Here is a 27,946-nt window from a genome sequence, read left to right on the forward strand (position 1 = left end):
CATGAAGAGGCGGGTTCAGAAAGCCTGTGTTTAATGGGGGCTGCCACAGCCTGGGAGGCCCTCAGCGCCGGGTGCCCAGCCACACTACTTCTCGTCAATCTTTGCTAAGGAGTGCGACTGCTTCTTCTGGGGCAAGTCTTCGAGCATCAGGTTCAGCACGTGCACAATCTCGTAATACAGCTCTTGGAGCCTGCAAGTGGGGCAGGAGAGGGCCTGAGCGCAGGGGCGGGCTCTATGCCACCGGGCTCCCTGCACCTGGCACTCACCACCCCTAGCAGGTGTGGGGTCAGGAAAGAGCAAGGGCTTTAGAGCCCAGCCAGGGACCAGAACCCAGGTCTGCCATTCCACCTGTGGCCTGGATGGAGTTATTTCACTGCATGAGTCAGGTTGGGGACAATAAACTCCTGGGCTCTGTGTGGTGACTGCAGAGAAGACCAGACCCTGCCTGGTCCACTCTGGGCCAAGGTGGGCGTTCCCTGATGCCCTCCTTCTAGTTCCTCCTGTCCACAAAGCCCTCCAGGAGACATCTGTCAAGAAGCCAAGCTAATCCTGTCCCTCCTTGTTCAAGAGCCCAAGGTGGCTCCTTAATGCCCATGCCAAGGTCCCCTTCCTGGCAGTAATGCCAGTAAAACCCCACCTAACTTGCACGGAGCACAGCGCTGGGCCAGGCCAGGCTCTCATTTCCATAGAATCAGCCCAGCAGCCCGTCATGAGGCAGCGGGGAAGGGGGCAGAGACTTACCCAGAGTCACAGAGGAAGGCCCAGCAGAACCAGGCCAGGAGCCTCAGCTCTTTCCTCTGCCCCTGAGAAAGGGTTAGTGAGGAAGGGCCTGGAGAGTCCAAGGAGCCAGCATTTAAATGCAGGCCAGGGCAGGCTGGGGAGGGGCAGGGGGCAGAGTCCCCCAGCCATGGGCCTGTCCACACCTCAGCCCAGCCCCTGTGCATACATGGAACCCTGTACCCCACGAAGGGCCTGGCTCTGTCCAGCCATTGCCCACTTGCTTTCCTAGGGCACCTGGCATGGCCCTGCCCTCAAGGAAGTGAGACCAGGAAAATCCTGGCACCCTAGGGCTAGGTCAGTGGTGCTGGGACTGACTTGTAAATCGTAGTGTCCTGGTTGTCCAGAGTGGACAAATAGATGTCGATGAAGGGCAGGCTAGTGGCAAAATCATCCAAGACCATGGGGTCAGTGTGCTGCAGGGTATTCTTGAAGTTCTCCACCAGCTCACTAAAACTTTTGTAGTCAACATTTGCCTAGAGAGGGAGGCATAGAGAGATCAGTGACAAGGAGGAGGTGACTCTCAAATGTACAGACACCTGGGGACTCTCCACAAGGGGCCCAGGCGGAGGACTGACCCTGGCCCTATCTGAACTTGGACTCTGACCGAGGGACCTCCTGAGCTACCATCACTGAGAACAGGTGACACAGAAAGGGACCGGTGAGAGCCAGAGTGGGGTTCAGCATAGCTTCACCTGCCCTGAACTAACCTTGAACACAGTCAAGAAAGGCAGATGTCTCTGCCTCAGGGCAGAGGCTGAGGAGGGAGGTGCTGACCATGTGGGGAGAGAAGGGCAGAGTCCAGCTCAGGACCTGGCAGAGCACCAGGACTCCACGTAGGGAGCTCAGATCACTTGGGCTAAAAAGAGAAGACGCCCAGCCCTTTACAGCTGTATCATGCCTGACAAAATCTCCAGCCTGTTGTGCTCATTCTTGTTCGGTTTAGAAAACCAGGTTTGGAACACCTGTCAGGGCCTCACCCATGCAGAGGACGGGGGCCGTGCCTGCCTGGCGCCCAGTGAGGCCTCAGTAATAAGAGCACTCCAGGCCAAGGCCCAGCAGAGCAGCTCTGCCGGGGAAGGAGGGAAATACTATTGTAACCACAGCACTCCACATTCACAGGTCCAGAGAAATACAAACGTACAGGAAATAAAGCTTGATTCTGGAAAATACAGGAGGTATTACCTGCCTCACCTAAGGCCACAGATGCCTGAGGCCACCTTCCACTCCCGTTTTTTTGGCCATTGCTTCAGTCCTGACTGTCCATGAAGGTGCTGCCCACCTGCCTGTGGAGATCACTTACCTGTGTCTTCATCAGCCTGCTGACCTCCTCCTGTTGCCGCTTCACGATCACCTGCTTCTCTTTCATGAGTGTCATGTGCCTCTCCAGCATCAGCTCCCGCTCAAACTTTTTGATTGAGTTCTGGAGAGTGGGGTGACGAGGGAAAGTGAGGGCTCCCACTGCATACCACCCCGCCCCGTCTTTCTTCTTCCCTAGCCTTGCACTGCTGCTCAGACCCCTTAGCAGGAGGAACCCTCCATACAGGGCCAGCCCCCAACTCAAGCTGCCAATGCAGCTGCAGTGACTTCCCACGCTCATGCCCACCTGGCCACCTCCCCTCCGCTTTAGGAGAGAGAGAGCTCAGGTCCTCCCTGGAGACTTGGCCCACAGCCCCGCCTGTCACACCAAAGACGACCCCCAATCCTTACGCATGCAGCCTCACCTCGGTGTGGATGATCATCACACCCACGAACATGCTGAGGAAGACGAAGGAGCCAAGCAAGATGAAGATGATGGTGAATGCTCGGCTCAGAATAAAATTCCTGTCGTCCAGCTGCTGCTGCAGGTCTGTCCAGCCATCAACCTGCTCGGGCAGGGGAAGGCATGCCAAGTGTCAAGGCCTAGTGGTGTTAAGCCTCCTGCTCACCTACCTTAGGGGAGCCCTCACCTCACTAGATGGACGTTGTCACTTCCTCCATATCAGCCCCTAGCACACATCCCCAATCCACTGAGTCCAGTGCAGATGGGGGGCCTGGTGGTACAGGGCACCACTGGGTGGGGGCACTTCTGGCCAAGGTGCCCTGGGGGTCTTCTCCAAAAGGCTTCCCATCCTTCCCAAAAGACACGGCCTCTCTGCCAAGGCCTTCTTCGATAGACTCCAGTCTTTCCAGAGCCCAACAGAGTCCAGACTTCTAGACTTGGGTGGATTTGTGACAGTCTGTTTCAAAAAGGCTATGTGACATGGGTTTCACTTCTAAATTAAACTTAATCCAAATGAATCGTCTTTTGAGAACTGAAATTTTTACAACCCTGTGAGACAAATGGGAATGCTCTAGACCAGTGGTCGGCAAACTCATTAGTCAACAGACCCAAGTATCAACAGTACAACGACTGAAATTTCTTTTGAGAGCCAAATTTTTTAAACTTAAACTTCTTCTAACGCCACTTCTTCAAAATAGACTCGCCCAGGCCGTGGTATTTTGTGGAAGAGCCACACTCAAGGGGCCCAAGAGCCGCATGTGGCTCGCGAGCCACAGTTTGCCGACCACGGCTCTAGGGAGTCACAAGATTAGAGACAGAGAGGGACCCCTGGCCAGGGCAGTAGTTTCTGCCTCGGCTTCCCCAGCCCAGTGAAGTGTCCAAACATGGGAAAGGCCCCACAGGAAGCCCAGAATGTCCACACACTCACACTAGCTGACATTCCCTTCTCAAGGCCCCTTCCCCCACCACTGTTCCCAAACACAGTACCGTCGCCAAGCTGAAGAGGGTAAAGAAGGCCACAGCCAGGTTCCCCCAGTTTTTCAGGTCACCCTTATCTGGAGCTCCAAACAGGCAGAAGCCCAGGATAGCGAAGATGTACATCAGGATGAAGAACAGGATGAGCACAGAGGCCACAGTGTAGAATGTCTGCCCAATGGCCGTGATGAGCGTCTGCAAGCAGAGGCACAGGCTGCAGGCGGGGTGGGGCTCAGGGGCAGAGGTCCAGTCTGCCCAGACCACAGCTGTCCCCAGCATCCAGTGCCCTGTCTGCATGTGGTAGATGCTCCACCAATGGTTGGATGGAGAGATGGAGGGGAAAGGGAGGGAGGGAGAGATGGAAGGGAAAGGGAGGGAGGGGAAAGGAGTGGAGGAGGGAGGGGAGCTCTGCCCAGATTGAGGGCTGGACCAATGCCTGGCCTCCACTCTCTGTCATCTATGGGCAGATCATGTGCTGCCTCAGGTCTGGGTAGTCTCCCCATCAGCCACTTGAACGCCTGCCTAGTTTCATGGTCATCCCAAGGTGTCCTGCTTCTCCCTAAGGGCCAGCCCTGAATGCTCTTTCAGGCCCAGGAAGAAGAGAGAGCCACTCAGGTAGTGGGAATAAAGAGGGCTGAGAGGAAGGTGGCTTCCCATTCTTTCTGGGTCCCATTTCCCAGGCAAGTCTCTGTCTTGTGAATTTCATCTCACCTCCCACTACATTGCCCCCTGCTGGGGAGCACCGTGCATAGCTCCTCATCATTCATTCTTCGTGACCCAGGGTCTTGCATGTAGTAGGCGCTCAATACATGTTCACCTACATAGACGCTGTCACAGACATCATTTCAAGATAAGTAAGTGTTATCATTCTTCCCACATCAAGATGAGGGGTCAGAGGCTCAGAAAAGAAAAGGGCTTGGCCAGGGTCACACTCCAATACAGTGGCAGAACATGGGCCCATCTCTCAAGACCTTTGCCTCATGCCACCACCTTCACTCCATGGCCTCCCCAGAGGACCCTCTCTTGCCTGAGGACATCACTCCTCACCAGCCCTCTCAAGGGAGTCTGCCTGTCCCCCACGACCTGATGCAGGAGGCCACCCTCTGCCCTGTCCTCGGAGCCTCTGCCTCCATGGACAAAGCCCCTGCTTCTGAGCAGGGCAAACCTTCCAGCTTCCCTCTCCACCCCGTGTCTCAAAATCTCTCCCCCAGGCTCCACCCCATCCTGCTGCCATCCTGGGGGCCTTCAGCATCTCTATGGATACCCACTATCCCCCAGGTCTCCTAGTTGCTTGACTTCCTCATCTCCAGCGACCCTTGCACCACTTTAGACCCTCCTCCCTTGGTGCCCCCGACCCGGCACTTACCTCCCAGTTTTCTCTCCTGGCCACCCACCTTACTCTTGAACCTACACTTCGACTCCAATGCCCAGCACCTTAGATACTCCCATCCCCACTTCCAGGTCAATTACTGGGTCTGCCTCTAAACTACAAGCAAGGGGAGCCAGGCTCAGGTTTCCAAAGGAAGGGCGTCCTAACACGACGTGCACTTTAGAGATTCCCCCAGCTGCTGGGACATTTCTGATCCAAAATTCTCAGTAATGTGGGAAGTCATTGCAGGAATTCAGGTAAAGGTGGATGGATAGTGATGGAGAAAAAATGATGACTACGGGGATGAAAACAGTCAATAACTATTTAGGAGGCCATACAACAGGACTTTGGGTGAGAGGAATCAAAGCTAACATTCAAATTTATTACTTGGAAGTTGAATAGGGTTGGAGGGGTGCCTTTCAGCAAAAGATAAAATAGAGGAGGAGGCACCAAGGTTTGGGATCTCAGAGTGGGGGTGGGGGAGAGTGATAACTTCTAGTTTAGACATGTTGAGTTTGAGGGACATGCAAGATGCCCAGGAGGCAGTTGGGTCTGAAGGTCAAAGAGAGAGATGTGGGCAGGTAAAGACTCCTGAAAAGTGGGAAAGATCACCCCAAAAAAATATGCAAAGAGGAGAACTCAGGATATAGTCCTTAGAAAACAACACTTAGGAGCCAGGCGAAGGAAATATGTACCCAAAAGTCATGCCCAAGTGTTAGGAGGAAAACCAAGAAGAGGCAGGGACAAGGATGCCAAGGGAAATGGCCAGTGGACTTGGCAACAAGGAAGTTGTTGGTAAGCTCAGAGAGACTAGCTACTTCGAGTGAAGGGAAGAAGCCAGGGCATAAATGCCAGATAAGGAAGTGGGGTCTGGGGGTATAGACACCTCTTCCCAAAAGCTTCACCACAAGGAGGAGGGCTGAACTATGTTGTTTGGGAGGGAACACATACATGTGTGTGACTATGTGAGGGCAAGGAATGAATGACTGGGGCCCTGTGGCAGGGGGAGCCCTTTAACATTCTCCTCTTCTCCACCTAGGACTGGGGTCCCTGAGTGTCAGGCCTAGGCCCTGGACAGACACACAGGCTAGGCTGGAAGTGATTTCTCAGCCAAACAGGCTTACATACCCTAACTGGTCAAGTAGGTCCAAACCAGCCCCTTCCTGGAGAAGCGTGGACACTGGGTGCCGAGCCAGGGCAAACATCCTGCATCCAGGCGGAATACTAAGGGTATGCTTGGGTCAGCTCTGAGATTTGTTCTGAAACCTTCTGAGCCAAGGAAAGGCTGGTCACCCCTTCTCAGCAGGAGCAGCGCTGCAGGAGCCACCTGAACCAAGTAATGAGACTGTTCCCATCAAAAGCAGCAGCAGATTTGTAGCTGTTTGGGGAAAACAGGCTACCAGAAAGTTGGAGCCCCTGGGCATGTAGTTTGAAGAGTCTGTGCCATGAGAAGATGGTCCACCTTGCAGCACGGGAGAGAGGGTAAGGCCAGGTGGCCTCTAGAGCAAACACACCTTTCCAGTCTCTGGCATCACCTGCTGAGTGACCTGGGGCCTCAATTTCTTTATCGATAAAATGGGGCTAATAATACCTTTCCTACAATTGTTTTAAGATTAACTGAGATAATCTCAGTAATGATCAACTTGCCATATAGTAGGACTCAATAACTGGATGATAGGAGCACAATTATTATTTCATCAGGGGCTGGTGGGCAGATAGACCCTGTCACCTGCACTCCAGGAACCACACACTCCCAGGTCACTCACCACACACTCCCAGGTCACTCACCCGGATGCCCCGGCTGTAGGTGATAAGCTTGAGGATGCGCAGAGACTGTATGCCATTAGCAATCTTGAGGTGAGGGTAGTGCTTGCCCTTGATCTTGCGGAGAGCATAGGGGATTGAGATAACGATGATAATCGTCAAGTCTAGCAGGTTGTAGCCGTCCTTCCAGAAGTCAATGGGGTCCACGTAGAGCTTCATATAGAACTCGGCACTATATATGGCCACAAAGATGACCTCTGAGACCTGCAGAAGTGGCAAGGTTTGGGGGGGTCAGATCTATAGTCCTGACCCTCTCCTTGCTTGGACCACCCAACCAGGTGTGTGCTGGCCGGGGGTAGGGGCTCCTAAGTCACCCACATGAGAGAGAGAGATCCAGGTAGCGTCCCTGACACACAGTACACACACAGTGTGCCTGATTTCCTTCTCCTTATGTCTTCCCTGCCCCCCGGTCTGAAACCTGGTGCTAGGTTTGACCCAGGATACTTGGGAAAGACTGACTGACCGACAGTCTGAATGACTAGAGAGGCCCCAGGATGAGGCAAAGCAACATGATGAGCACCCTGAATGTAAGGTTTCCCAAAGAAAAGGTCTCAAGAGTCTCCTGGCCAACCTGAATATCCAGACTTCTATATACAGATGCAATGCACATCTCCTCATATTAATCTATTTAATCACATACTTACACACCAGTTAACTAATCTGTTTCTAAAGAATATGCTGCCTTCTTTCCATGTTTATACTTTATGAAATAATCTTATTCAAGTTCTTATGCATCTACAATTCCAGTGGCTTTATATTTACTAAAAGTCACATTTTTATTTCTTTCTTTGTCTTTTGCATATCTCAACTTTTATTTTTTTTAAATAATTCTTTATTGTTGAAAGTATTACATATGTCCCTCTTTTTCCCCCATTAACCCCCTTCAGCCTGCCCCCACCCCCACCCCTCCGCCCCTGGCCTTCAGCACCCTATTATCTGTGTCCATGGGTTATGCATATATGCATACAAGGTCTTTGGTTGATTACCTCCCACCCTCCCCCAAATTCCCTCTAAGATTCCACACTCTGTTCCATGCTTCAAGTCTCTGGATCCACTCTGTTCATCAGTTTATTTTGTTACTTAGATTCCACAAATGAGTGTGATCATGTGATACTTATCTTTCTCTGACTGGCTTATTTCACTTAGCATGATACTCTCCAGGTCCCTCTATGCTGTCTCAAAGGGTAAGAGAGTCTTCTTTTTTACTGCTGCATAGTATTCCATGGTATAAATGTACCACAGCTTTTCTATCCACTCATCTACTGATGGGCACTTGGGCTGTTTCCAGATGTTAGCTATTGTAAAATGTGCTGTTATGAACATAGGGGGGTGCATACATTCTTTCTGATGGGTACTTCGGGTTTCTTAGGATATATTCCTAGAAGTGGGATCACTGGGTCAAATGGCAGATCCATATTTAATTTTTTGAGGAAACTCCATACTGTTTTCCATAATGGCTGCACCAGTCTACATTCCCACCAGCAGTGCACTAGGGTTCCCTTTTCTCCACATCCTCACCAGCACTTGTCATTTGTTAATTTGTTAATGGTAGCCATTTCTGACAGGTGTGAGATGGCACCTCATTGTCATTTTGATTTGCATCTCTCAGATGATTAGTGACTGTGAGCATTTTTGCATATGTCTCTTGGCCATCTGTATGTCCTTTTTGGAGAAGTACCTATTTAGGTCCTTTGCCCATTTTTTAGTTGAATTGTTTGTCTTCCTTTTGTTAAGTTGTATGAGTTCCTTATATATTTTGGATATTAATCCTTTATCAGATGTATCATTGCCAAATATGTTCTCCCATACAGCAGGCTCTCTTTTCGTTTTGTTGATAGTTTCTTTTGCTGTGCTATATTTACTAAAAGGTACATTCTTTATTTTTTTAATTGATTTGAGAGAGAGAGAGAAAGAAAGAGAAACATCAATGTGAGAGAAAAACATCGATTGGCTGCCTCCTGTATGCTCCCCGAGTGGGGATTGAACCCACAACCTTGGTATGTGCCCTGATCAGGAATCAAACCTGCAACCTTTTGGTGTATGGTACAACACTCCAACCAACCAAGCCACCTGGCCAGGGACCAAAAGGTACTTTTTGAAATCATCTAAGTTTTGCCCTATCATCAATGCATTCATTCATTCATTGAAGAAGCTTTGATTGAGCATCTATCATGTGCCAAGCAAGTACCATTCAGGCACTAGAGAATGCAACAATGAATAAGACAGAAAATGTCTAGCCCACAGGAAGCTTACAGTCTGGTAGTGAAGACAGAAATAAGTGTTTAAACAAATTCATATATAATATTACAGCAGATAGGAAGGAAAATGAAACAGCCAAAGGGGATAGAGGGACTGGTCCAGTGTGGGCGGGGCAGTTGTGGCAACTATTTTAGAAAAGGTGGTGAGTGGAGGCCCCACTGAAGCTCACCAAAGGGTGAACACCGGAGCCCTAAGGTGAGGAAGGGGTTGTTACAGGAACTGCAAAGTGAGCATGGCTAGAATGGAACGGACGAGCAGGGCAGGAAACGCAGGCCATGGAGGGAGGGCCTTGCAGGCTGGTGAGGGCTCTGAATTTTAATCTCAGCCTTGGAGGGTTTTGAGCAAGAGAGTGATCTGATCTGATTTACATTTTTAAGAGATCTCAGTTGAAAAGATACTGTGGGGCAGCTGGCAAACATGGCGACTGGGAAGCGAGTTAGGGAAAAGGTGATGGATATTAGAATTATTTCTAGCAGTCATATAGGCAAGAGAGGAGGTTTGTTGGATTTGATGAGGGACAGTGTGAAGTGTGGAGAAGATGATAGATTCTGTATGTCTTCTGTAGGTGGTGCTGAGGGGACTTGCTGATGGACTCAAGGATGCATAGGGAAGAGAGTAGGCAAGGAAGACCAGTGTTTCAGGCAGAGATACTGGGGTGCCTTTAACTGAGATGAGTTTGGGTTGGATTAGATTGAAAGGGGCTAGAGAGAGTGTCTGGAAGGAAATAGAAATATTTCTGAGATATACCACCTTTTACACATATGTCAGATGCTATAACTCTAGCCACAACTACCCATTTGGATAACATTAAGGCAGCTGGTGTTTTTACTTGTCCTGCATACTTATATTTGTGGTCTCCACATTGCAATCATTTACTTTTAAAAAAATACAACGTAATAGTTAAGATACACAAAAAGGTATAAAGAATAATATAATGAACAACCGTGTACTACCACCCAGCTTAAGAAACAAAGCCTTACCTTTCATTGTTCAGGTCCCCTACCCTTCCCACGAAGGTAATCCTGTTGAAAATCTGGAGTGTGTCATGCTTGTGCATTTTATACCTTTACCACATGTGTTTCCCTAAAAATATATTGTATCGTTTTGTATTTTATGCATTACATGAATAGCACATACACCAAAGTATTCTTCGGAAAGGTGTTTTATCTTTCATTTAAAATTATGTTTATGAGATTCATCCATGTTGATATGTATAAACCTGGCTTATTGATTCACTACTATTTAAGAATTCCACTTATGAAAATACTACCATTTATTTATATTTATCCAGTTCCTATTGAGTGATATTTAGTTTATAATTTTTCACTATTGCAAACAGTACAATAGTACAAAATGTTTGAGCAATTCTTGTACATTTTATTGTACACATACGTAAAGTTTCTCCGTTATACACCTAGAAGTGGAATTACTGGGTTATAGGATATGAGCATCTTCAACTTCACTAAATGTTGCCCAATTGGTTTCTGAAGCTATTGTATCAATTTAATATCAGCAATGTTCGTATTATTTGACTTTTTTTTTTTTTTTTTTTTTTTACTTGTGGACATTTTAATGAACTTCCCTCCATATAGCTTCAAGCTACCAGGACACAGGCCCCACCAATACCCTTCATCTTCTCCTCGGCTCTTCTGCTGGAGAACTTGGCCTTCACAATGACAGGCTGCTTTGGGAACTTTCCCTTCCCCAGAATGTTGTAGTAGCCGATCGCACCACATCAATGATAGGAGCAACTCCAGTCTTGCTTTTGGCAGCATTTACCCGTGTCCGTTCACTGACCAGGGTCCACAGTTTATCAGTCCACAGTTGGGCAGAAGCTCTGTTTCCTCTTTAAGGGGTAATGCCTCATACCAACTTTCCCAAAGTAACGTGGGTGATATTTGTCGAAGTTGAACCTGTGATGATGCAAGCCACCAGCATTACCTCGCTCCCCTGGGTGCTTCCTGTGCTTGCCAATGCAGCCGTGGCTGTGTCTCACGTGGCCCCGAAGTTTTCGGGTCTTCCTCAGTCTGGATGGCATGTTGGTGGCCGAGCTGCAAGAACTTATTTGACATCTTTACCAACACTTCTTACTGACGAACTTCTTAATTTTTGTCAGTCTGGTGAATATGAAATGGCATCTTATTTTTTTGTTTGTTTTTGTTGATCATCACTGGAGGATATTTTTTCCATTCATTTTTAGAGGGAGGGAGGGAGGGAGGGAGGGAGGAAGGGGAAGAGAGAGAGAGAAACATCAATGTGAAAGACACAATGATTAGTTTTCTCCTGCACTTGTTCAGATTAGGCCAGGGATGGAACCTGCAACCCAGGTACATGCCCTTGACTGGGAATCAAACCCGAGACACTTTGTACGTGAGCTAACACTCTATCTACTGAGCAACACCGGCCAGGGCTTATTTTTCATTTTAATTGCCATTTCTCTAATTATTAATGAAGTTGGACATTTTTTATGTTTAAATTATAAATTGCCTGTTTGTAATCTTTTGCCAAATTTTCTGCTGGATTTTTTTGCCTTTTTCTTATTGATTTGGAAGATAATCAATATTTCATGTATTTTTAGTCCTAATCCTTTACCTGTTATAGGTGTTGCAAATATCATCTACACTGATTTATCTTTTCACCTCTTTAATGATCTTTTGATGAATAGTTTAAAATTTTAATGGACTCCAATTAACCAACCTTTTTCTTCATGGCTTATATATTTTGTATTTTAAGAATACCTTTCCTCACCCAGCCGGTGTGGCTTAGTGGTTGAGCACTGACCTATGAACCAGGAGGTCATGGTTTGATTCCTGGTATACCTGGGTTGTGGGCTCAATCCCCAGTAGGGGACATGCAGGAGGCAGCCGATCAATGATTCTCTCTTATCATTGATGTTTCTCTCTCTCACTCCCTCTCCCTACCTCTTTCTGAAATAAATAAAAACATTTATTTTTTAAAAAAGAACACCTTTCGTCCTCAGGTCATATGTGTGTGTGTGTATGTGTGTGTTTTATATGTTCTTCTGGACATTTTAAAGTTGTACTTTTCAAGTTAGGTCTTTAATCCAGCCTTGTGTGCTGTGAAGTAGGGATTCAATTGTATTTTTCCTCCATATGCACAATCAATCATCCTAATACCACTTAATGAAGTCTATCCTTGCACTCCTCATCTGCAGTGCCATCTGAGGGTACCTGGTCTCCAGAAAGGCCAGGGTCTGTTTTGTGTACTCTCTCCTATTCTATTGGTCTATTTGTCTATCCCTGCATCTTTATCCTGCCTTAATCACTGAAGCTTTATCTCAAAAAATCTAATCTATCAAGCCTCCCTTTTACCTTTCAAAATCACCTTGGTTTTCCTTTGTCTTTCATTCTTTTATCTGAATTCTACCATCAACTTTTGACATCCCATAAAAAATCCTGCCAGACTTCTTAATCTTATTTTATAGATTAATTGGGGGAAATTACATCTTTAAGAAACTGAGCCTTGCCCTAACTGGTTTGGCTCAGTGGATAGAGCATGGGCCTGCAGACTGAAGGTTCCCAGGTTCGATTCCGGTCAAGGGCATGTACCTTGGTTACGTGCACATCCCCAGTAGGGGGTGTGCAGGAGGCGGCTGATCGATGTTTCTCTCTCATCGATGTTTCTAACGCTCTATACCTCTCCCTTCATCTCTGTAAGAAATCAATAAAATATATTAAAAAAAAAAAAGAAACTGAGCCTTATTCATGATCTGACATATCTTTCCATTTCTTTGTGTCTTCTTTAACAACCTTTATATGTTTTTATTTTTTTCTCCTTAAAGATCACACTAATCTTTTATTAGATTTGCCTCTAAATAGTTTTTATATTTTGTTATTAGGAGTGCTATTTCTTTTGCTCATATATTAAATATATTTAATTTTGTTTAGTAATCATATATCCAGCAAACTAGCTAGACTCATTTACTTATTAACTTTATTAATAATTTTTCCAATTCTTTTAGGATTTCTATAAGAAATCATATCACCTGTAAATAATGACAACTTTTTAAAAACTTTCTAATCCTTAATGCTTTTCATTTTTTCTTATATTATACACTAGAGGCCCGGTGCACGAAATTCATGCACAGGGGTTGGGGGGGTTCCCCTCAGCCCAGCCAGCACCCTCTCCAATCCAGGATCCCTCAGGGGATGTCTGACTGCCAGTTTAGGCCCCAGGATCAGGCCTAAACCAGCAGTCAGAAATCCTTCTCACAATCCTGGACCGCTGGCTCCTAATTGCTCACCTACCTGCCTGCCTGGTCACCCCTCACTGCCGCCGCACCCCCCTCCGCCGGCCTGATCGCCCCTCACTGCCTCTGTGTGCTGGCCTAATCACCCCTAACTGCCCCCCCCCCGCCAGCCTGGTTGCCCCCAACTGCCTCCCCCACCGGCCTGGTCACCCCTAACTGCCCCCCCTGATGACCTGGTTGCCCCCAATTGCCCCCCTGCTGGCCTAGTCTCCCCTAACTGGCCCCCCTGCCAACCTGGTCACCCCCAACTGCCCCCCTGCCGGCCTAGTCGCCCCTAACTGGCCCCCCTACTGACCTGGTTGCCCCCAAATGCCTCCCCCACTGGCCTAGTCGCCCCTCACTGCCCCCCCTGCCAGCCTAACCACCCCCAACTGCCCCTCATACCAGCCTGGTTGCCCCCAACTGCAACCCCCCAACGGCCTGGTCGCTCTTAACTGCCCCCCCCACCTGTCTGGTCACCCCCAACTGCCCCACTTGCCAGCCTGGTCACCCTTCACAGCCCCGCCCCCCCCCGCCACTGGCCTGGTCTCCTCACACAGCCTGCTGTTCAGTCATTTGGTGGTCCCTCACTAACCCCCCTGCAGGCCTGGTTGCCCCACGCAGCCTGCTTGTTCAGTCATTTGGTTGTCTCTCACTAATCTCCTGCTGGCCTGGTCGTAGGCAGCCATCTTGTGAGGGTGTGAGGGTCAATTTGCATATTACCTCTTTATTATATAGAATTGGCTAAAAGTCTAATACAAATCTTATCAATAATTACTGAGTACACCTTTAAAGGGAATACTGCTGAAGTTTCACCACTGAGCCCTAGTCAGTGTGCTCAGTGGTTAGAGCACCAGCCCACACACAGAAGGGTCTCACGTTTGATTCCCGGTCAAGGGCATGTACCTGGGTTGCAGGTTCAATCCCCAGCCTGGTCAGAGCACGTGCCTCCTGCCACATGCCCCAACCAGATTCAGAGATCATACCTGCAACCCAGGTATGTGCCTTTGATGCAGAATCACTCGGGCCAATGCTCTAACCACTAAGCCATGCAGGCCAGGCTCCATGCCCATTTTTTGAATTGGGTTGTTTAGATTGTTGAATTGTAGAAGTTCATTATATATTGTGGATATTAACCCCTCATGAGATATATGATTTGAAAGTATTTTCTCCCATTCTGTGGGTTATCTTTTCACTCTTGATAGTGTCTTTAGATTCACAAATGTTTTCAGTTTTGATGAAGTCTAAATTATCTTTTTTTGTTGTTACCTATGCTTTTGGTGTGTAAGAATCCATTGCCAAATTCAAGGTCATGAAGATTTATCCCTATGTTGTTTTTTAAAGAGTTCTAGCTTTTATATTTAAGATGTTGATCCATTTTGAGATAATTTTTATATAGGGTGTGAGATAGAGCTTCAACTTTACTCTTTTGTATGTGGATATCAAGTTGTCCCAGCACTATTTGATGAAGAGACTATTTTTCCTCCCAGTGAATGGTCTTGGCACCTTGGAAAAAATCAATTGGCCATAGATAGTTGATTTATGTCTAGAATTACAATTCTATTCCATAGGTCTTGGTCTATCCTATGCCTGTACCATACTGGTCTAGACTGAATAATTCCCAATATGTACTTGAGAAAACATATCTTCTTGATGAACTGACCCGTTTCAATATACACTGTCCTTCTTTGCCTCTTGTATGAGTTTTTGCCTTAAAGTCTATTTTGTCTAATGTTATTATAGCCAACTCAGCTCTCTTTTGGTTTCCTTTTGCATGAGATATTTTTCATTCTTTCACTTTCAACCTATTTATATATTTGCATCTCAAGTGAACCTCTTGGAGACAGCATATATGTGGACTTTTTGGTGCTCCATTCTGTTTTAATTTCAGAGTTTAATTTACATTTAAGGTAATTACTAATAAGAAAGAAAATATTTCTGCCATTTTGCTATTGTTTTATATATGTCACATCTTTTTTGTTCCTCAGTTCCTCCATTATGGCTTTCTTTTGTGTTTGATTTTTTTTTTCATTCCTTTCTCATTTGTTTGTCTGTATATCTTTATTTTTTGGTGATTACCCTCAGGATTACAATTAACCTCTTAAATTTATAACCAATCTATTTTAAATTAATACAAACTTAGCTTCAATAATATATAACAACTAGAGGCCTGAAGCACGAAATTCATGCACGGGGGGTAAGGGGACGTCCCTCAGCCTGGCCCTCTCGCAATCTGGGACCCTTCAGGGATGTCTGACTGCCTAAACCAGGACATCCCTCTCACAATCCGGAACCCCTCATTCCTAACTGCCACCTACTCGCTCCTTACCTCCCACCTGCCCACTCCTTACTGCTTGGCTCGCCACTCCTTACTGCCCGCCTGCTTGCTCCTTACCACTTGGCTCGCTGCTCCTTACATTGGCTTGCCACTCCTTAGCATTGCCACGCAGGTGGCAGAGGCTCCCACCACCACTGCTGCGCTCACCAGCCGTGAGCTCGGCTTCTGGCTGAGTGGCGCTCCTGCTGTGGGAGTGCACTGGCCACCAGGGGGCAACTCCTGCATTGAGCATTTGTCCCCTGGTAGTCAGTGTGCATCACAGTGACCGGTCGTTCCACCTTAATGGTCGCTGGGCTTTTATATGTATAGATACTGTTCCTAGATAGCTCCATCCCCACCTTTTTGTTGTCACAAAATACATCTTTAGAATTGTGTGCCCATTAATCTATAACTATTGTTTTATGCATTTATATTCTAAACCACGTAGAAAAGAAGTTACAAACCCAAACTACAATAATACTGGCTTTTATATTTACCTATATAATTACTCTTAGTGTTCTTTATTTCTTCATATGGCTTAAGTTACTGTCTAGTTACATTTCAACCTAGAAAGCTATCTTTACTATTTCTTGTAGAACAGGTCTACTAGCAGCAAACTCCTTTAGCTTTTATTTATCTAGGAATGTCCTGATTTTTTTCTTCATTTTTGAAGGACGGTTTTGCTGGATATAAAATTCTTAATTGACAATATTTTTCCTTCAGTATTTTAAATATGTCATTTCATTGCCTTCTGACCTCCAGAGTTTCTGAGAATTCAGTTACTAATCTCATTGAGAATTCCCTGTATGTGACAAGTTGCTTCTTACTGCTTCCTCTGCCACCAAGGCTAATACTGTACAATTGTGGCTCTTTGTAATGATACCTTGTTAACTAGTTTCGATGCAAATGCTGCCCATGGGTTTTGCTTTTGCTATTTGGTTGCTCTATCTTTTTTAAGAGGGGATTCAGGGAAATTAAAAAACCATGGCACCACTGCCACCATCTTCCTAGATTTTAGAGCATATTTTAAAAGCACTTAGAATTTTCCTACAGAAAATTTTCTTTGACAAAATACCTTAAAAACTGTATAACATTTTCAGAATTAAAACAGGTGAAATAGAAAGGAAAAAAAAGGATCATTTGGTCTGCTTACCTCAAAAAGTGTGAACAAGTTGTACCTTGTTTTATAATCAGTCCACAAGACCAGCAAAAAGGCATTAATTGAGATGGTGCTAATCATAATTATCTTAAACAGTTGACTTCTTAAGAATCTCTTCACAAATGCCTGACATTGAGTATCTTTCCTCCTGTCAAAAAGTTGAATAAGAGGTATGATTACCTCACAACACAGCGAGATCCTCAAAGAATAAATAGCTTTTTGTAGGGACTAGTCTGCTTTCCCCCTTCTATGAATATAAGTTTATATATACTTTAAAATTGCAATGAAATACTGGATGAATGACCACTGAAATATGTATGATGATCACTATCCTCACTCAGTGTCCCAGTTCTTTCTCCCTGGACCTCTGAAACAGAATGGTAACCACTCCTTCTCAAACAAACAAAGCATCATCTTTATTTACTCATTTGACACATTTTTATTGAGTTCCTACTACATGCCAGACATTACAGTGTGCACTGGAGGTATAAAATGAGCAAAACTAAATACTGTCAGTCTTGTAAGGAAAACAGGTAATAATCAAATAATCACCCAGACAGGTGCTTAAAAATCAATGATGAAAATACAAATGCCAATGAACTTTCCCCAAAATGTTCAGCAGCACTACTAGTCAGGGAGATGGAAATTAAGTAAAACTATTATTTTTGTTTATAAAATTAGCAAAGTCTTAAACATGATAATATTTAATGCTGGCAATAGTATAGTGTGTTGGAGTATTTTTAAAAACTGCTAGGGGGAATGTAAATTCACACTTTTCTGAAAAGCCTTAGAACTGTTCCTATCCTCTGACCCAAGGAATCTACCCCAAAAGAATACAATCTAAAATGCAAGCAGTGAGCCGAAACCGGTTTGGCTCAGTGGATAGAGCGTCGGCCTACGGACTGAAGGGTCCCAGGTTCGATTCTGGTGAAGGGCATGTACCTTGGTTGCAGGCACATCCCCAGTAGGGGGTGTGCAGGAGGCAGCTGATCGATGTTTCTCTCTCATCGATGTTTCTAACTCTCTATCCCTCTCTCTTCCTCTCTGTAAAAAATCAATAAAATATATTTTTAAATAAATAAATAAATAAATAATAAAATGCAAGCAGTGACGTGGGCCAAGTGTGTTTATCCCAGCATTATTTACAGTAGTGAGAACTTAGAAATGATTTAAAAGTCTAACAAAAAGAACTGGTTAAGTAAATTATAGCATATCCATCTCAGGAAATATTATACAGATACTAAAATATGTCTTTCCATTTTCCATGATTTAGAAAAATGTTTATGATCCACTGGATAGCAAAACACAAAAACAGCCCTTGCTGGGTAGTTCAATTGGTTAGAGTGTTGTCCCAATACACCAAGGTTGCAGGTTTGATCCCCGGTCAGGGCACATACAAGAATCAACCAAAGAATGCATAAATAAGTAGAACAACAAGTCAATTCCATATCTATCTACCTACCTCTCTCTCTCTCTTTCTCTCAAATCAATAAAAAAAAATTAACATGAAAACAAAACAGGATATAAAATTCTCTACTCAAAATTATCACAACTGTACAAAAATGGGTAGAAGAAAACTTGGCAGGAAATATGCCAAAATGTTGATAGTGGTGAGGTTGTAGGTGATTCTTTTTTCTGTTTGTTTATATTTACCTGTGCTTTGCAATTTTTCTCTGAGTATAACTTTCTTTTCATTATATATAACAAATGAACACATTCTCACAACAGTAAAAAAAATGCAGAATATATATAATACTTTTATATTGTATAAAAACAAGACATTCAATTTATCTGATGTGAGATATGGTCAATTACCCAAAAAAAGCATTCAAATTATCTAACACAGTAGCTAACAAAAAAAGACAAAATGAAGTCAAACTACTCATTCCGTCTACAGGCCAAATAAGAGCGTGACTGAATATTTGACTTGACCAGCCAGTCGTGATTCTACAGCCAAAGAAGGAAAATGTTTGGCCGAGCCTTCATGAAACCTCACCAGGCAGAGAAACCAGCTTATCGAGGACGTGCCCCTCAGTCTGAGAAGTGGATGTGCCTGTGGGAAAGGCTGAGCACCAGCACCCTGTTACCACTGCTATTGCACATTTCTTAATAAGCAACAGAAAGAGAGAATATTTACTGAATTGTCCTGAGTCTTGCACAGAACATCGATGCATTACCCAACAGGGTACTGGAAATGACCCTTGGGCGGATCTGATATAAATGTTGAGACATTTTCCAAATGTTCAATTTTTATTCCTCGCTTTTGTCATCTAACAGAAAATATCTGTTAGGAATTTCCTTGGCATCTAGACTCCAGAGACCTCAGAGAAGGATCCACGAGGAGAATCCTTGCTTTATGAGGTCATTGTTGGGCATTCCAGTACATGACTAGTCCGCAGGCCCCTGGAAGGGCAAGCTCCCCAGCCCATCTATCCACAGATCCTCTCTTCCCAAGGACACTGTGCACCTCAGCTCAGCAAAAAAGTTGTGAGCACACTGCAATTGTGAAGTTCTGGGCTAAAACCCGGGAACCGGAGATAGGCCAGATGAAAACCTCTTCTTCTTCACAAAGTACTCTGATCTGACAGATGAAGATCCTTAGTATTACGTTACAATAAGGAGGGGTGATAGAAGAGGGGAAAGCAAGGGTTCTAAGAGCAAGTGCACAGCACTGGAAACACCTGGAAGGGCAAGGCAGTTTTGATAGGTTTGGAGCTAGAACCTACGAAACAAAGGCTAACTGGGGGCATGGAATGTACACATATGAACCACCTAGAGCAGGGGTGGGCAAACTTTTTGACTCGAGGGCCACAATGGGTTCTTAAACTGGACCGGAGGGCTGGAACAAAAGCATGGATGGAGTGTTTGTGTGAACTAATATAAATTCAAAGTAAACATCATTACATAAAAGGGTACGGTCTTTTTTTTTTTATTTCAATAGTTTTATTCATTTCAAACATTTTAACAAGAAGAATGTAAACACTATTATAATTTGAAACTTCAAAAAATGGAGGAATCATAGCACAATAACATACCTTATATTGAAGATGGCAAAGGCAAAATAAAATTGCCTAACAAAGGAAAGGTACAAAAGCCTTTCAAATTAAACTTAAATATAATAAAATAATTTAAAACTAAAACAAATAGAAAAGAACAAAATGTGTAAACAGTAAATTAAACATTTTCTTTAGTGCAACTTCCAAATTATGCCCAGGACGTATATGTAGATGGCAATGTAGACTGGGTTGAAAGGTTATTGGTCTTTAAAACATCAACTTCAGTGGAAACAGTGTTGTTGGTCTCCTTTTTAGCTAATGCTCTGAAACTGTGCTCTCCAGGGGCGTGTCTCCCTACATCACCACGATAACGTGTCTACGCATTCCCAGGGTGATGTCGGGGGACGCGTCTGCGGGCATTACAAGGAGCCTCTGGAAGATTGAGAGGTTGTTCCTTCTACTGAATGGGCGGATATAAACCCGCCCACTCAGAAGAAGGCGCTGCGGCCGTGTTTCCCGACGTTGCCATGTTAACACTGCTGCTGGTGAAGGAGCAGTGGGGAGAGCAAGAGAACCCTCCGCTCTTTCGGCTCCGCTGGCCAGATAGAACAGCCGAACGGGCCGAATCCGGCCCGTGGGCCGTAGTTTGCCCACGGCTGACCTAGAGTGTAAGGGATGAGCCTATGGGAAGATGTTTTAGGTACAAGAGCAACAGAATTTTTTGCTCTGTTCAATTCTTGGGATTAATATATTTCCCTTGCTTGCCTTCTCCTATCCTCTTTGGTTTTTAAGGAAAATCAAGACAAAGGGATCTGGGTAGCTGTTGTACTAAATCTTCAGTGGCTAAATTAGTCAAATTCCTGGAAACCCAAGTTCTTAGGCCACAAGAAAAGAAGGTGACCACCTACCACCTCCGCTGTCCCGGGTGTTCTAAAACAAGTGTATATGACCATTCCTTGTAGAAAAGTACTCTTGTAGGCAACCCATATACTAAACTGAGAAATAACATCCTATTTACTCAATATTTCCATTTAAAATCATCAACAGTCAGCCCTAGTCAGTTTGGCTCAGTGAACAGAGCATCAGCCTGTGGACCAAAGGGTCCTGGGTTCTATTCCAGTCAAGGTCACATACCTTGTCTGGGCCCTGGTCGGGGCATGTGTGGGAGGCAACCAATCAATGTGTTTCTCTCACATCGATGTTTCTCTCTGCCTTTCCCTCTCTTTTACACTCTAAAAGATCAGTGGAAAAATATCCTCGGGTAAAGATTAACAAAACAACAACAACAACAAAATCAACAATCAAGTTTTAAGACTCATTTTGATTAATGTCCCAAGATTCAAACTTTAGTCTCATCTTTTCAGTTTACATTCTCTCCCTCAGGGATCAGCTCCTCCTATTCCTCTTACTGACTCCTTTGGTCATATGCCCCCTAATGCCTTCTGGGCTCCTGCCTAACATCCCTACAGTGGATTCCTAGAACAGTTGCTCAGAGAGAGCCTGAATCATGTCTGTCTCCACCTGCCCCAATACATCAATGTGCCAAATCCCATTGGGGGCATACAGAAGGCCCTCAGTAAGTGTGTGCTATATGAATATACAAATGAATGGCACCAGAGATCCTATGCTCACTCAAGTAGCTGAGCATAGTGGAATTCCATCTCCAGAAACCCCAATAGTACACTTTATGCCTTCCCTTTTTCAGCACCAAAGCAATGGAGAAACGAAGAAGAGAATAAGAATGTAAAGAATTCTTCATAAGGAGAAACCAAGATGGCGGCATAGGTAAACACCTAAACTGCTGCCTCACACAACAATATCAAAACTACAACTAAAAGACAAAACAAACATCATCCAGAACCACAGGAAAGCTGGCTGAGTGGAAATTCTACAACTAGAAGAGGAAAGCACATTGAGACTCAGAGGAGCTGCAAAAGGCTGAGGTATGGAGACTTGCATGCAGAGAGGACGGGTGGCTGTGTGCACGGACGGCTGAGTGCATGGCTGGCTTTCTAAAGCAGGAGGGAGAAGGAAGCTCCTGACTGCACTGAAACTCCAGTCCCAGGCAAAACGCTGGGAAACCAGACTCATTTGGAGGGAATCTGGACAGTCAGGAAAAGAGAAAGCACACCGAAACTCGGGAGCTGCGAAAGGCAGAGGTCCGGAGGCGCGCGTGCGCAGAGAGGACTGACTGCTGAGTGAACGGGCAGCTGAGTGCGTGGCTGGCTTCCTAAAGCGGGAGGGAGACAGAAGCTCCCGACTGCACTGAACTCCAGTTCCAGGCAAGTTTCTGGGAACCCCGACTCATTCGGGGAGAAACTGGGCTGTCTGGCAGCGGGCAAAACTCGAGGGCGGCTTTCTCTCAGAAGTGCTTGCAGCAATTACCACGGGACACTGAGAACCAGGGGCCTCATAGGGCAGGGCTGAAGGGAAACCAAGGCTGTCTGCTCCGCCCTGAAACTCCGCCCCATCCAAGCTGAACACAGAGGCTTTTGCAATTTTGCAAGTCTTGTCTTATAGGAGTGTCTCCAGCACAGAAGTTCTCCCAGCGTAGACACAGCTGATCTTCATAGCCAATTGGCCTGGAGGTCAATTCCTCCCAGTGATACCAACAACAATCAAGACTTAACTACAACAAGGCTGAACACACAGCCCACAAAGGGGTGCACCAAGAGTGTCCACCTCAGGTAATTGGGGAGGCTGAGCCACTGTGCCCTAGAGGACACCTACCACACAAAGCTACTCTACCAACTCAGGGAAGCAGCAAAAATGTGGAGACAAAGAAACAGATCACAAATGAAAGAAATGGAGGAAAACAAACGACTGGATATAGAGTTCAAAACCATGGTTACAAGGTTTTTCAAGAATTTCCTAGAAAAGGCCAATAAATTTAGTGAGACCCTCGAGGATATGAAAAAGGACCAACTAGAAATTAAACATACACTGACTGAAATAAAAAATATTATACAGAGACCTAACAGCAGACTAGAGGAACGCAAAAATCAAGTCAAAGATTTGAAATACAAAGAAGCAAAAAACACTCAACCGGAAAAGCAAAAAGAAAAAAGAATCCAAAAATTTGAAGATATGTAAGGAGCCTCTGGGACAACCTCAAGAGTAGCAACATCCAAATTATGGGGGTGCCAGAAGAAGAGAGAGAGAGAAAGATACTGAAAACCTATTTGAAGAAATAATGACTGAAAACTTCCCCCACCTGGTGAAAGAAATAAGACTTACAAGTTCAGGAAGCGCACAGAACCCCAAACAAAAGGAATCCAAAGAGGACCACACCAAGACACATCATAATTAAAATGCAAGGTCAAAAGACAAAGAGGGAATCTTGAAAGCTGCAAGAGAAAAACAGTTAATTACCTACAAGGGAGCACCCATACGATTGTCAGCTGATTTCTCAACAGAAACTATGCAGGCCAGATGGGAGTGGCAAGAAATATTCAAAGTGATGAATAGCAAGAACCTACAACCAAGATTACTCTACCCAGCAAAGCTATCATTCAGAATTGAAGAGCAGATAAAGAGCTTCACAGATAAGAAAAAGCTAAAGGAGTTCATCACCACCAAACCAGTATTATATGAAATGCTGAAAGGTATTCTTTAAGAAGAGGAAGAAGAAAAAGGTAAAGATAAAAATTATGAACAACAAATACATGTCTATCAACAAGTAAATCTAAAAATCAAATGAACAACAAAATTATGAACAACAAATACATGTCTATCAACAAGTAAATCTAAAAATAAAAAATCTGATGAACAGAATAAACTGGTGAATATAACAGAATCAGGGGCATAGAAAGGGAGTGGACTGACAATTCTCGGGGGGAATGGGGTGTGGGAGATGCGGGAAGACACTGGACAAAAATCGTATACCTATGGATGAGGACAGTGGGGGGGGGGGAGTGGTAAGGACAGAGGGTGGAGTGGGAACCGGGTGGAGGGGAGCCATGGGGGGAAAAAAAGAGGAACAATTGTAATAATCTGAACAATAAAGATTTATTAAATTAAAAAAAAAATTCTTCATGATGCTTGGAGGGGTGAGGAATGATGGCCAGCTGAGAGCAGCAGAGAAGAGCCCAGTTGTCCTTAGTGCACTGCTTCCAACAGAAAAATCTCTGCTTAGGGATTTCCTCGGCATCCACAGCCAAATGTGCTTCTGAAGTCACTGATGAAAACATCTCATCTGGGAATGGAACTCCAGCTGGTGAATGGAGTCAGAGGTGACAAGCTTATTAGGGTTTACTGAAACCACTCAGACCTTCTCATGGATACATGGGCATCCTGGGATGAGAAGCCAAAGGGGGCCTCTTCTGCTCTTCAGCAGCAACTCACACTCTGCCCGACTTGGGCAGCACCACCCCAGCTGCACACAGCAGGGCAAGCCAGCAGTTAGCAGGCATGGCAGCTTGGTGACTCAAGTCTCCTGGCCAAGGGTCATTCCTTAACTAGCCCCAGTAACTGCCATTGAAACACAAATCTCACATATTAAAGTCAAGCCCTATTTCAGCTCTTGCTGCTCTACAGGAAATTTTACAAAACTGGAAGTTACAAAGTGCAAACAGTATATTTTTGAGTGCTAAATTAGACAGTATAAAGACTGCTTCATACCAACACTAGTAGCCCCAATCCTATATAATAAAATCCTAATATGCAAATCAACCAAAAGATGAAACAACGGTCGCTGTGATGCACCCTGACCACCAGGGGGCAAACATTCAATGCAGGAGCTGCCCCCTAGTAGTCAGTGCGCTCCCACAGGGGGAGCACCGCTCAGCCAGAACCCAGGCTCACGGCTGGCGAGCGCAGCAGTGGTGGCAGGAGCCTCTCCAGACTCTGCAGCAGTGCTAAGGAGCAACAAGCAGGCAAGCTGTAAGGAGCGAGGGGTCCCAGACTGCGAGAGGGCACAGGCTGGGCTGAAGGACCCCCGCCCCCAGGTGCATGAATTTCATGCACCGGGCCTCTAGTACTTTAATAAAAGTTCATGTTTGTGTTAAAAAAATATACATGCTGCTGCTTTTTGTCTAGACCAAAAACAAAAAAACCATGCCTAGTCTATGTCTCCAAATATTTCCTAAATCTTTTTAATGTCAGAAAGTAACCATTATGAAAATAACTTTCATTTCAGGCTGGCCCTGCTTTGTTATCTATGGAGGTCATTGAAGGGGTCATAGGTCATGTCTGTTTAACTCCTCTCTGCTCTAGTGATCATTTAGAAAGAAAATGGAAGAAAACCAAAACTTATCACATCAGAGACACCAGTGCCATCACACAAAGATTTGGAACAGAAGGAAACTTGGGGGCCTCCAACCTTGCCAATGTCTCTTTCAAGTTGAAATGTCAGTTACTCGAAGCAAGTCTGGGGATTCATTCTGTTAGAATTTACCACAATGAGTATTTCCATAGACTTAATGTGGGACCTTTGATTCTCTATAGTAAAGTTTGTGAGTTCAAGCAGATGTGTCAACCTTAACATGAACCTTATGTCAACCCTCCATGTAGATGCTAATTAGTAGCTGCATTCTCAGGTCTTCACCACTGCAATTATGAGCCATATCCTGCTTTCTCTAGTGTGCTATATAGGTATATGTTAACAGCCAATGAGTTTAGCCTCTCAGACTTACGTTCAAAATAGGAAAAGGTTTCCATTCAGGGTACAGTGAAACAAGTTCAATTATAGCACAAGGGAACAAACAAATACAGAAGGTGGAATATTCTATAGGATCCCTGACAGAGTTTTTGCAATAAGTCAATGACATGGGGAAAGGGTTTGGGGAAAAGGGAGGGGAATTTGCTTGCTCTAGATTGAAAGATTAAGAAAACACAACAACCAGATGTAATGGATGGACTTCATGTAAATCCTGATTAGAACAAAATTATTGTCCAACCACATTTTTTACCTTCAGGGCAATTAATTTTGCCCGGGCATTAGGTAATACCAAGAAATCATGGTTTATTTAGTTAAGTGTGATAATGGCATTCTGGTTTATATAAGAAAATTACCATTTTTTAGAGATATTTACTGAAGGATGTAGGGGTAAAATGAAATGCTATCAGGGAAATACTTTAGCAAAGAAAAAGGAAATGAGGGATTATATGAAGTAACTGGGGCAAAATATTGGTAATTGCTAAATCTATGTGATCAGTACATAAGAGTTCAATTTACTATTCACTGTTTAAAAATTAAGTCTATTAGGGTGACATTGGTTAGTATGATCATATAGGTTTCAGGTGTGGGTTTCTATGTTACAAGTTCTGTATATTGCATTGTGTGCCCACCACCCAAAGATTTGATCCAAAGTCAAATCTTCTCCCATCATCATGTATTAGGCAGTATTATTCACTCTTAAAATATTTTTTCATGTTTAAAAACTCATGTAAAAAAATTGAAGTACTGAGCTAAAATATTTGGTAATAAAACATATAAAAGTTCCTCAAAATCTATAAATAAGAGTTTATAAAAACACATAGCTTTCCCTTTTCCTCTAAAAGAATTTTTTTTAATATATATTTTTTAAAATATATTTTATTGATTTTTTACAGAGAGGAAGGAGGAGTGATAGTCAGAAACATCGATGAGAGAGAAACATCGATCAGCTGCCTCCTGCACACCTCCTACTGGGGATGTGCCCGCAACCAAGTTACATGCCCTTGACCGGAATCGAACCTGGGACCTTTCAGTCCGCAGGCTGACGCTCTATCCACTGAGCCAAACCGGTTTTGGCTTTTAATATATTTTATTGATTTTTTACAGAGAGGAAGAGAGAAGGAGATGGAGAGGCATAGAGAGTTAGAAACATCAATGAGAGAGAAACATCGATTAGTTGCCTCCTGCACACTTCCCACTGGGGATGCGCCTGCAATTAAGGTACATGCCCTTGACCGGAATCGAACCTGGGACCCTTCAGTCCACAGGCCGACACGCTATCCACTGAGCCAAACCAGTTAGTGCCCTCTAAAAGAATTTTAAGAATCATAAATTCTAGCACCCAGGCTCTGGATTTCCCGGCAGCACAGAGCCTGGGTGGCCTTCTTTTTCTCCCCTCCTTGCACACTCCATAGCCACAGGGCAAACTGTACCTGCCTCTGCTGGGCCAACAGAACCAGCCAGGAATTAGCTTCAGAGAGCTCAGCCTCCTTGTCATGTTCCCATAGAGTTTCTCAAACTGGAGGCTGGGGAAGGTTTGCTTGTTGTAATGCAGAGTGAATTTTCTGGCCTCTAAAGTGAGTTGGGTTTCAAAGATGATCTCTATAAATCCTCCCACAATAATGCTTCGAGAGATTAACACGTGTTCCTTGGATGAATATATATGTATACATTCTTTTAATCTACATTCTAAGCTCATTAATAAGTACATTTCTGAGTTCCTTCAAAGAATGCTGTTATTGCAATTTTTAAATAATAGATTATTTATATTCCATTTTACTCCTGTCATTAACACAAGGAGTAAATACAGCTCGTTACTGGATAATACCCAAGTAGTTTCTAGCTCAACGGCTATAGACCTTCAGTTCAGAGGTCAGAGGTTCTGGAAGCTCTGGACAAAACACTTGTCCTCTTCCTTCAACTGCCTGCCTGAAAAGTAAGAATAAAACAAAGACAGCTCACCCAATTTTTGTGACTTTGTAATCTAATAACAGCAGCTAAAGAATCCATTTTAACTTCCTAAGAATTGTTATAGATGGTTACAACCCTTTACCTACAGAGTTTATCATTCTTTTTGTACTTTACAACTACTCTCTAACACAATGCATTTGTGAAGTCAACATAATCACTTGAATTTCTGGGTTATAAAATGTGTGAATGCTCCTCCATCCCAATTCCCGGTCTTTAAAAATGCTACTTCTCTTTTTCAATGCTGTATTATTAATACAATTATCTCGGTTGGTTGGCCTTATATATGTGACTTAGATATAATGAAAAATACCACAGGTTCAAATTTAAATCATTTTGTATTTAAGCACTGATTTTACAAAATGTGGTATATAGGTGAACTAAATTTTCAGCGTAATTTTTTCATGTAAATTACCCTCAAAGTACATTACACCTAAGATGTGTGTAAGATTTTACAAGCATTTTGAAAGAAATCACAAAGAAGCAGCAGCTTTTTCAATGAACTTGGCCAGTTTCACGTCTCTTTTGGTCAGCTGACCACAGTCATGCGAGGTGAGAGTTATCTGGACCTAAGAAAGAAAGAAGCAGTTTTTAAAACCCTGACCTGTGACTCGTGGTATTCTTCTTTCGTGGTT

At 44.4% G+C, this 27,946-nt stretch overlaps 2 protein-coding genes and 1 pseudogene across 3 annotated transcripts in view; all 3 read right to left on the reverse strand.

The window, feature by feature from the left end:
* Nucleotides 1–84: 84 nt before the first annotated feature.
* CATSPER3 (cation channel sperm associated 3) lies at nt 85–27,610 on the reverse strand (the record flags this gene model as incomplete). The annotated part of the gene is made up of 8 exons (XM_080672759.1): nt 26,777–27,610; nt 16,686–16,839; nt 6,672–6,911; nt 3,527–3,709; nt 2,502–2,642; nt 2,081–2,200; nt 1,096–1,253; nt 85–190 (listed from the first exon to the last, which is right to left on the reverse strand). The coding sequence occupies exons 1-8, from the start codon at nt 27,052–27,054 to the stop codon at nt 85–87; spliced, it is 1,380 nt and encodes a 459-aa protein (XP_080528885.1). The 5' UTR covers nt 27,055–27,610.
* Nucleotides 10,561–11,004, reverse strand: LOC308250300 (large ribosomal subunit protein uL15-like; annotated as a pseudogene). Its single transcript has one exon. The product of its transcript is annotated as a large ribosomal subunit protein uL15-like (transcript).
* Nucleotides 26,213–27,946, reverse strand: part of PCBD2 (pterin-4 alpha-carbinolamine dehydratase 2) — a 73,763-nt gene continuing 72,029 nt past the window's right edge. Inside the window, exon 4 of the mRNA XM_080672760.1 lies at nt 26,213–27,880. Coding sequence (XP_080528886.1) covers nt 27,785–27,880 — 96 coding nt within the window. The 3' untranslated portion in view covers nt 26,213–27,784. The remainder of the gene's footprint in view (nt 27,881–27,946) is intronic.

The sequence above is a fragment of the Plecotus auritus genome (assembly GCF_963455305.1).
Source record: "Plecotus auritus genome assembly, chromosome: 6".
Taxonomy (NCBI): domain Eukaryota; kingdom Metazoa; phylum Chordata; class Mammalia; order Chiroptera; family Vespertilionidae; genus Plecotus; species Plecotus auritus.